Source organism: Amblyomma mixtum, chromosome 2 (genome assembly GCF_055824585.1).
Source record: "Amblyomma mixtum isolate Tamu chromosome 2, ASM5582458v1, whole genome shotgun sequence".
Lineage (NCBI taxonomy): Eukaryota > Metazoa > Arthropoda > Arachnida > Ixodida > Ixodidae > Amblyomma > Amblyomma mixtum.
This window is the reverse complement of record NC_143013.1, coordinates 126,828,725-126,839,430: the sequence shown is the minus strand read 5'-3', so window position 1 is coordinate 126,839,430 and position 10,706 is coordinate 126,828,725. Positions and strand designations below refer to the sequence as shown.

Sequence of the window (10,706 nt, the reverse complement as noted above, 5' to 3'; positions counted from 1 at the left end):
GCATGCGTTTGTTCATGCAGATAGCGGGATATCTTCAGATCTTCGTGGCATCTACCGCTCCAACAGACATCACTTGGATTGCACCTGCACCGTACTGCTGTTATGCTGACCTGGCTTCATATGACCTGTCCTGGCAACCCTCTTGGACCGTGGCTCCTTCGCAGAAGTTCAGCTCATCGCCAACGACATCACCATTTCCTGTGGATATAAACGAACGCCAGCGGCCCGCGCCTTCCAGTCGGCGTGTGAACAGCATCGTGGCACGGTTGCTTGACAGCATGCGTTTGTTCATGCAGATAGCGGGATATCTTCAGATCTACGTGGCATCTACCGCTCCAACAGACATCACTTGGATTGCACCTGCACCGTACTGCTGTTATGCTGACCTGGCTTCATATGACCCGTCCTGGCAACCCTCTTGGACCGTGGCTCCTTCGCAGAAGTTCAGCTCATCGCCAACGACATCACCATTTCCTGTGGATATAAACGAACGCCAGCGGCCCGCGCCTTCCAGTGGGCGTGTGAACAGCATCGTGGCACGGTTGCTTGACAGCATGCGTTTGTTCATGCAGGTTAGTAATGACGTTCCTATGTTTGCAAAGAAATCTAGCAATGTTTGTCTTGTGCTGTTCCCACGCCCACAAGTGCTATTAGGTTTGCTTGTGCAGTCATTTGATGTGTGTGCTCAGCTGGTTCTGCAGTCGGGTGATGTCGAACTTAACCCTGGCCCTGGTACGCGTTCTAAGAACAGTGAAACGGATGACTCTGTACAGGAAAAGCTTAATGACGTGTTAACTTTATTACAGAGCGTTAACTCATGCACTGCTAGAATGGAAACCGAACAGTCACGATTAATTGCTTCCATATCTGAAATAAAAGAAAATCAGGAATCTATGAAAAAGAATATCTCCGATATCGATGCGAGGCTGTCGGCAGTTGAACTTCAAGCGTCTGCTTCTGACGAGGCTCAACAAGAGCTGCTGACCCTGCGCGAACTCGCTGATAACCTGATTAGCGAGAATGCCAAATTGCGGCTTAGTCAGTCACAGCTTGAAGACAGGCAGCGAAGAGACAATTTATTGTTTTTTTGCTTACGTGACAGTCCAACGGAAACATGGGAAGGAACGGAAGACAAGCTTTTGAGCGTTATCTCTAACTGCTTCAGTCCGGCGCTTACGAAGGATGCGTTTGAACGTACTCATAGGATTGGTACATTTACGGATGATAAATGTCGCCCGGTCATCGTGAAGTTCTGCTCCTTTAAAACAAAGCAACAAATTCTATCCCAGTCAGCCAAACTTAAAGATGAAGGTATCACCGTAAGTGAAGATTACTCGTTAGAAAAGCGTCAGGCCAGGAAAAAGCTGCTTCAGTTCGCTAAGGGTCAGGACTCGTTTTACAAGCTTAGGTACAACAAACTGTACATTAAGAACAAATGCTACAGTTATAACCCTGCTCGCGACTGCGTTTTCATGGAGGCTAATCTTCGGGCATCAGCAACTTTTCTTGATAGTAACTCGAGTCACGGTAGCGCTGCTTCGTCACATGCTGAGCAGACTGATCGATTGTCTCCTTCGCCAGTCCACAATCAGCAGTCAAATCACGGTACCTCTGGCTCGACCTACGCGCCGTAGGGCTGCGCGAGGGGCAGTGGGCCGGTGTCCGATACTGGCAACTCGCTTTCTTTTCTTTTTTCCAACATACGAAGCTTACTACCCAAGCGGGATGAACTTAATCCTATCATTGATTCGTGTGAGGCTGATGTCGTCTTGCTAACCGAAACATGGCTTTCTTCCAAGATAGCGGACATTGAACTATTTGACTGTAAAAAACGCTATAACGTGTTTAGATCTGACAGAAGTGAGAGATCTGGAGGAGGTGTTTTAATAGCTGTCGCGGATAACTTTGTAGCAACGCCTATTAATATTCCAACTAGCCTGGAACTGGTTTGGGTGGAACTTAGTGTACGTTTTAAGAGAATGATTTTGGGTATATGTTACCGTCCCCCGTCCTCGAGCCCAACATTCGTTGATGAACTGCATGATTCCCTTAACATGATCACTGTACGATTTCCGAGTACACCTATTGTCTTAGCTGGCGACTTTAACTACCCTAGTATCGTGTTGACTAATACATCACCTTATCTCAGCTCTTTTTCTACGGAGTGTAAAAAGTTTTTGTCAACTTGTATGGATTTCAATCTTTCGCAGTTAGTCTCTAAACCTACTCGAACTACTTTATCCTCATCGAATGTTTTAGATCTTGTTCTAACTAACGTGCCTGATCTTATCCCTTCGATTTTTTACCTACCTGGTCTCAGTGATCATTCTTTGCTCCATTTTGATGTACAAATTCCTGTATCTATCCGAGTTAGTCAGACTAAACAAATTAGAGATTATAAACGGGCTGACTTTAACGCTATTAACTGCGAACTAGCTCGTTTTTTGGACGATTACTTACCAGGCTTTTCACATCGTTCTCTTTACACTAACTGGGATTTGTTCAAGGATATCGTTGAACATCTCATTAACACTTTTGTACCATTAAGATCTCTGAAGTGCGATCGGGAATCACCCTGGTTTAATAATGTTTTAAAAAGACTCTGCAATAAAAAGAAGCGCTTGTTCCGCTCTGCGAAGTTGTTGAATTCTAAACAACGATGGGAGGCCTACTTTTCCGCAGCTGCAGAGTACAAAGGTGCGCTAAAAAACGCAAAGGACACATTTTTTAACCACACCCTGCCTGCTATGCTGGTCAATAATCCTAAACAATTTCGGAATGTAGTTAACAAGAAAGACGCTTCCACAATTCTACTTACTTCTTCTGATGGCGGTGCTTTTCCTCCATACGAATGTTCTTCAGTTCTAAACAATACATTTGCTGCGGCATTTTCTAGCAATGTTTCTCTTGTTCATCGCGTGTGCCCTGTTTTTGATGCTCTTCCTATGGATCCAGTTGAATTCGACGCGTCAGGCATCCAGTGCATCATAGAAAATCTTAAGGTTTCCTCTTCCTGCGGTGTTGACAACATTAATTCGAAGTTTTTAATTAATACAAAGTTCTATTATTCCATAATTCTTACTAAATTGTTTGAACAGTCTCTTGTAACAGGTTGTATTCCCAATGATTGGGAAAATTGGGAAGGTGATTCCACTGCATAAGTCCGGAAATAAACATTCTCCTGATAACTTTAGACCTATATCGCTCACTAGTATTCCGTGCAAGATCATGGAACACGTCATATATTCTCATCTCGTCTCTTTTTTAGAATCTAACTCCTTTTTCAGCATTGCCCAGCATGGTTTTCGTAAGTCTTTTTCATGCGAAACTCAGCTAATGTTTCACACATGACCTTCATTGCATCCTTGACCACGGGTCTCAGTCAGACTGCATATTTTTGGACTTCTCGAAAGCGTTTGACACTGTTTCGCATGAGCTTCTCTTTCTTAAATTAAGCAATCTTAACATAGACCCTAATGTCCTTGCATGGCAACAATGCTTTCTTTCTAACCGTTCACAATTCGTAACAGCGAACAATATAAACTCGCATTCTTTGCCTGTCCGTTCCGGAGTGCCTCAGGGGTCAGTTCTTGGGCCCCTCCTTTTTCTCATCTATATAAATGACTTACCGGCTAACATTTCTTCTTCAATTAATCTTTTTGCCGATGATTGTGTTATTTACCGCGAAGTTAAAGATGATAATGATGTCTGTTGTCTTCAATCCGATATTAACAAGATTCTTGACTGGTGTTTTATTTGGAACATGCAACTAAACATTAATAAGTGTAAACATGTACGCATTTCTCGTCTCTCTAATGCCCCTTCCTCTTATCACATTAACAACGTGTCTCTCGAAACCGTGTCATGTTATAAATATCTGGGTGTTTACGTTTCTTGTAACCTGTCTTGGAAAACTCACGTTGAATACATAATAAATAACGCTGATCGCATGCTTGGGTACCTTCACAGAAATTTCTCACGTTCATCTAGTTCAATAAAATTATTACTTTATAAAACATTGGTACGGTCCAAGTTGGAATATGCTGCATCTGTCTGGAGCCCTGGCATCGATTCACTTGTTTCAGATTTGGAAGCTGTGCAGAACCGCGCATGCCGTTTCATTCTTTCTAATTATCACCGAACAAGCAGTGTAACCGCCATGAAATCAAGTTTGTCCCTACCACTTCTTTCCCACCGCAGATCAATAGCCTCATTGTGTCTTTTTCATAAAATTTACCACAACAGCTTTCTCAACCCTAAGTTACTGTCAAGACCATGTTACATATCAGCACGCGTTGATCACCGTCATAAAGTTGGAATCCCATCTTGTCACACCAAATGTTTTCATGACTCATTCATACCTCGAACTTGTGCCAGCTGGAATCACCTTCCCCACGACATCGCAGGTATTTCTGATAACAATGCATTTCGTCAAGTCCTTAATGTTTCTTTCTGAGTATGTGTCGTTTATTACTGTATAAAAATTGCCTTTCACTGTCTACACACTGTTTTAATATATCCCTACTGCATTCTATCTTATTGCCTTCCTGTGTTTTCAATTTGTCATGTATTCCTGGTTTATTTTTGTTTTCTCTTGTTGTTGCTGTTTAGACTGAAAATTTTATGTATTCCCACTCCCCTCTGTAATGCCTTCGGGCCCTGAGGGTACAATAAATAAATAAATAAATATCTTTGTTCCAAGGAAACGTCAAGGGCGAACAACTACAGCGTCGTCAACTCGCTTCATCCGCTGAGGCCCTTGGATACTCGGAAATGTCCAGAAGAGCATGTTGACGGGCTAGTCGTTTCCGGCCAGGTGGATTTCATATCTTGTTCCAAGGAAGTGCCCCAAAGGCGACCACCTGCCGCGGCGTCACCCCGCGGTTGACAAAAGAGCTAGGACCGGTTGAATGGCAGGCGCTTGGCAGACGCTCGCCTCCGCAGGTGGCAGCTGGCATTGAGACATTGTTACCCTGACAGATGCACACACAAAGTCGCATGGTCAATACTTGGGTGCCTTGGGTGACGTTTAAGGGGAACTCCGGAAGACACGTCGTGGCAGTTAGGCAGAAGTGGTGGTACCCGGAATCCAGGAGTTGAATACCTCCCTCGTGTTCGTTTCCACCTGTCATGAGGTTGCACGGGAGCGCGTGCCTGAAGACCACGTTCGCAGAACGACGCACTGCATCTGGGCATGGCCTAAGTGGAGACAGGTGTGACGGGAACACACAAAGAGAGTTAGGGGGGGGGGGGGGGGGGGGGGGGGGGGCTAGAAACACAACACGCCCAACACAGAACACCTGAAAAAAGAAGACATCGGCATCGGCTGAAGTTCCAGCTTATTCTGGTAAATTGGTTTTTGAGGAAAGGAAATGGCGCAGGTGTCTGTCTCACATATCTCGGCGGACACCTGAACCGCGCCGTAAGGGAAGGGAGGAAGGTGGGAGTGAAAGAAGAAAGAGAGAAAGAGGTGCCGTAGTGGAGGTCTCCGGAATAATTTCGACGACCTGGGGATCTTAAACGTGCACTGACATCGCCCAGCACCTGGACGCCTTTTGCGTTCCGCCTTCATCGAAACGCGGCCGCCGCGGTCGGGTTCGAACCCGGGTACTCCGACTCGGTAGACGAGCGCCTTACCACTGAGCCACCGTGGCGGGTAGATTATTCTGGCGATTTGTGTTTCGCGTTAGTTATGCGCTGCCATGAAGTGGCAAGCAGTGCAGTATTATGCAGTAGTATGCATTGTATTATGCACGGCTGTCCGGGTAAGCCACGAGGGGAGCTGATAGCTTATTTTGGAGAGGACAGCCTAACTCCTTTTTTCGAAGGCTGTGCAATAGATATCTTTCTATACACAAACAATATGTGGCTGGCTGATACAGTTCTGTACACTTGTGTTATTTGTAGGTTTGAGTTGGAAGAAACTCCGCCGTCGAGAAGGCATGTCTTCAGAACCAGAAGGTGATCCGTACAAGGACCGACGCATTTCAATGGTGGATGGAGAGATATCCAAGCTGTCCACTCGGAGAAGACGCAAGTCAAGCGCACCAGTCGCCGTGGAGCAAAAGAGCGAATCTCACCCTTCGCAAGGTACCGAGGAGGCAGCCAAAACTGAATCGTCCATTAAAATACCTCGCAGGTCGTCAGTGAGTACTGCCGAAAACCGCCGCCGACGTTCATCAGCCGGCATCTCTGCCAGCCGCCTTAAGGGCGCAGCCATCAAAGTGGAAACAGCGGGGCCATCCTCAGATGATCCCGCTTCGAAGCCCGCAAAGCCAAGCGACTCTCGAGGCCGTAAAACAGTGTGTCTTAAGCCCACCCCAGAGACTCAACCATCGCAGCAAGCTCGGGACAGAGGTTCACCTCTGCAGCACTCGCGTCAGAAAACCGTTCGAGTGGCCACCGGCGTGCAAGAGGCTCCCTCGGGTGAGACGACAAAGCAGGGGGACGTGATCGTCGCGCTGACCGCCACCCAGCCTCCTGGACTTCCTGCTACGATGTCGACCGAAAAAGGCGCTGCCGAGACTAACCTGGCTTACCCGCAGAACGCAGCCGCCCCGCCAGGCGACCCGGCACCCGCAGGCTTAGTCCCGCGTATTGCACCTGCTGAGGAACCAGCATCTCGGAGCAAGGGTTCCAAGGTGGTTCCAAGGAGGAGCATCATGCTAAGCCCCAATTGGCTTGGCCTGAAAAACTTAGATTTGGCCGACATGGTAAGTTGACAATTTGAACATTTCATGCAGGCGTCTCTAATTAGGACACCACAGGAATTGAGTTTCGTCTGCTTTTGTATAGGCAGCGTTCTGGCACAGCGGTCGAGAAATAGATTATATCGTCGCACACTTTGTTTCTTCTCTGAGTAGGGTGCTTTAATTTATACAATGCGGAATAGGAACATCGTTTCCAGCCGGGGACAAATCGCAGTAAAATTTTTCGCTTCGGACCGTGAACAAAACGAAATGTAAACAGAAAAAAAAGTGGGGACCTTTTAAGCCACATTCTTTAGGTTGCCTGCTTTGGTGTCTGCAATGAGTTTTGATTTTTCCGTCAAAACTCTGTTGGTACCGTAGTGTCCTTGTATAGGTTACATGAGTCATCACCTTCTAGAATGTTCGAGTACCGTACACTGTATTGTCATGTAAAATTTCCCTAATCCGATTCATTCCACTACCGTATTCTACCCACTAATTCACACTAATACATTTAAGGGGGTGGACCAACTTCATGTTTTCGGGGTGCTCACATTTTCAACTTTGGCGGCGCTTTATGATTCCTCACTTGCTGGTCACGCGGTGTTGATGAGGTCAGGACGCTCTAAATCACATTCATGCCTCACGGCAGTCCTCGTACGAATACAGGTGTTCTGGCTCTGCGATTAAGCGATGCGTCACTACCACGTACGGCATGTGCCTCTTTCAAACACAGCCACCGGTTGTGGCTTGTGACACCCAGGTCGCTCATCTCTAGCTCCCGTAATGATCATGCTCAGCGCCACGATGGGTGAGTGGCAATTGCATCGAGTTTCGCAGTGGTGAGCAGTTTACTTACAATACCGCCGGCAGATTACCATTTTCCACGGTGGTTAGATTGTGATCTCGTCGCCAGGTCATGTGACTTATCTCGACCAGACAGTCGGAAAGTTTTGTGAGACGACAACCTACACTCTCGCATTTAAGTTGATTATCACCAGTGCAACGTTTCATTACGATATCTCATACGCGCCTTTTGACAACAAAAAGTCTGTGTGTTTTCTACCACAAATGTTACACGTAAAAGTAATAGCTTCGAACAAAACACAGCGAAAGTAACATTACCGCTCATACCTCGAAATGTTACACGTAGAAGTAACAGCTTTCAATAAAACACAGTGAAAGTAAAAATACCGCTCATACCTTAGGCCTATGCCACCTAAATTAGCTTTGTACGTGCACAAGCATTGTCCCGTCCTCACGTTTCACCGAGTACAAGATTTAATTAGCAGGACATTCGACTGCAGAGAGGGACGAATAAAGACACTTTGATCACTTCATCCGCCGAATTGGTTAAGTGGTTATGGCGCTCGGCGGCTGACTCCAAAGACGTGGGTTCCATCCCAGCCGCAATCGAATTTCGACGGAGGCCAAATTATGGATGCCCATGTACTCTGCGATGTGAGTGCAGGTTAAAGAACCCAAGGTGGTCGAAATATCCGGAGCCATTCACAACGGCGTCCTTCATAGCCGGAGTTGGTTTGGGACGTTAAACCGCCATAAACTAGAACTTTCATCTTTTCATGCAATAAACCAGCAATTATGGGCCGAGTAATACTAAGCTCCTCTTCCCCTCCAGGTGAAAAGTCCTCGGGAGACCATCGGCAGCGGCGTAGCCTTGCTCCTGAAAAACGAGGCTGTCTTGAGCCTCGTCCTTATAGCGACCATGCTGTTTGTTCTCGTCGCCCTGTTCTTCCTAATGCCCGTAAAGACCCCGAAAATACAGGAAGGCTTCTGCGTATCAGATGACTGTCTCTCACACGCAATCCTCCTCAATGAAACTCGAAACAAAAAATTCGACCCCTGCCACGACTTCAGCGCCCATGTCTGCTTCAACTGGTCACCGCATAAACGAAATAAAGAAATTAGAGATTTTGATGCGTCCGCCATGGAAGACATGGTCTACTCATGGCTCCTGGACATGAGCACAACTCTTCGGGAAGGCTCCAAGGCGTTCCCCGTGGCCAACAAGGCACTGTCTATGCTGGAGTCTTGCATGAGCAACTCCTCAACGTACGGATCAAATTTGGCGGATTTCCGGCAATTTCTCAATAATCGCAGCCTACCTTGGCCTAATCCAGCGCAACAAGATATTGACGCGCTTGGTGTTCTCGTCGATCTGGCCTACAATTGGCAGGCCGCCTTCTTGTTCGAGGTACGAGCGTCCTTGGTGCGGAAAGGCGGACACAAAGGCAGGCGGAGCATTATTTTGACGCCGGCTCCTTTGATCACACGCTACCATCAACAGCACCGTGCCGTGATAAGAGACGGAAAGGACGCTTACTACAAGTACTGGATGGACTTCTACGTGGCCCTCTCCGGCGACATGAAAACATCCAGCAAAGAACGGGCGCTTCAGACGGCCGACATGGAGGGCGACATTTTTGAGGCTATCACAGAGGCTTTACACGCATCACCGAAAGACTCGGCTGTGTTCCCGATAAGCGAGCTCGAAGTGTTCACGGACAACATAAGCTCCCACCGATGGTTGCAGTTGCTCAAGAACACTACCGCCTTGAATCCCGAACTGACTGAGGATGACGTTGTTGTTACGACCAATGTACTTTTCCTGCAGACAGTGGGTAACCTGTTCATGAAGTACACCAACACTCAGATCTTGGACTTTCTGGGGTGGCAATTTGCCCAGCACTATGCACCTGTGTCAGACAGCGGCCTTCTGGTGGCGCGTTACGGCGACCGCAGGACAGCCAGTACCTTGCGACCCGCCTTCTGCGGATTCCACATCGAGGTGCCCTACAGGGTGCTCCTCCTATCCCTGCGCTTCGCGTCGCGGCTAACGCAGACCGACAAGGAAGTGGTGGACGCCGGCTTCGACCGCCTTGTGTCGACGGCTGTGCGCTTGGTCAACGATTCGGGCTGGATGGACTCGGAGAGCAGAGCCTTGGTCACTGAGAAACTCCGAGCTGCCAGTTTGCGGCTGTGGCCTCCCGCCGAATTCCTCAACGAGACAAACCTGGAGGATTTTTTTCGTGCGTTTCCGGATAAACAAGAGTCGTTTGGCAAATACTTCATCAAATCTCGCCAGAGCATTCGAAATATCAGCAGAACGCAGGAGTTCGAAACAGTGCTTGAGATGCCGGAGAACTATGGCCTGCCTTATTTCGAGTACGACTACGTAGAAAACACCGTAGGTGTCGCAATCGGTGCAGTTGCCCGTCCACTATTTTACGGCAAAGGCACCCCAGCCATGTTCTACGGCGGGTTCGGCTTCTCTATCGCCTTAGAACTAGTCAAGGCGCTCGACCAGGAGGGACTCCAATGGCATCCTGACGGACGGCTGGTACACTCGTTCCTCAGCGAGAGCGCGCAGGCCGCATTCAAGACCAAAAACAGGTGCCTCAACTCAAGCAAGCTGGACGGCGGCAAAAGTGTGTTTCCCGAAATACCGGCGCTGCAGATAGCCTACTCTGCCTTCCTCGACGCAGCCAGTGAAGCCGGGAACACACAACAGATAAGCACCGAGCTCACCGAAGAGAAGGTATTTTTTATGACCATCTGCTACATGACGTGTACCCGGCAGGACGTCAAGAACCCCTTCGCGGCTGACTGCAACAAAATTGCGCGCAATTCTGATGCTTTCGCAAAGGCCTTCCACTGCCCAGAAGGATCTAGGATGAGCCCATCTTATAAATGCGCGTTTTTTGAGTGATACGAGAGGTTTGTGATGTGACAATTTTTGGACTTTGACAACGTCACTGTGAGCTTGAGTTTTTATTTATACCAACGACCACTGAGTAGAGTTTATTCACGCATTGTTTTTAGTCCAACGAATGACCTGTTGTGTAATCCGAAAGCAAGCAGTGAGACCTTCTGAAGGCTGTTATTTTTTCCACATTTTTTTTTTTCGTTCAGTTTTTCATTCATCCCATGTGGTATTGTCTGTCGTATGTTTGAACATTTTTACCATAGCTTTGAACTCAGGTATCGAGTCGTTAC

General features: G+C 47.6%; 1 protein-coding gene across 1 annotated transcript; it reads left to right on the top strand.

Annotated features, from left to right (window-relative positions):
• Positions 1-246: 246 nt before the first annotated feature.
• Positions 247-10,419, top strand: LOC149360809 (endothelin-converting enzyme 2-like). Its single transcript, XM_089567932.1, has 3 exons — positions 247-572; positions 5,908-6,713; positions 8,329-10,419. Exons 2-3 carry the CDS (start codon positions 5,943-5,945, stop codon positions 10,417-10,419), a joined length of 2,862 nt encoding a protein of 953 aa, XP_089424058.1. The 5' UTR covers positions 247-572; positions 5,908-5,942.
• The last annotated feature ends 287 nt before the right edge of the window (positions 10,420-10,706 follow it).

What these genes read in the sequence shown, in the direction of transcription:
- LOC149360809 (XM_089567932.1), top strand. Translation starts at nt 5,943, where the DNA reads ATGTCTTCAGAACCAGAAGGTGATCCGTACAAGGACCGACGCATTTCA. An exon ending in ACTTAGATTTGGCCGACATG is followed by an intron (nt 6,714 to 8,328) that starts GTAAGTTGACAA and finishes CTTCCCCTCCAG; the next exon opens with GTGAAAAGTCCTCGGGAGAC.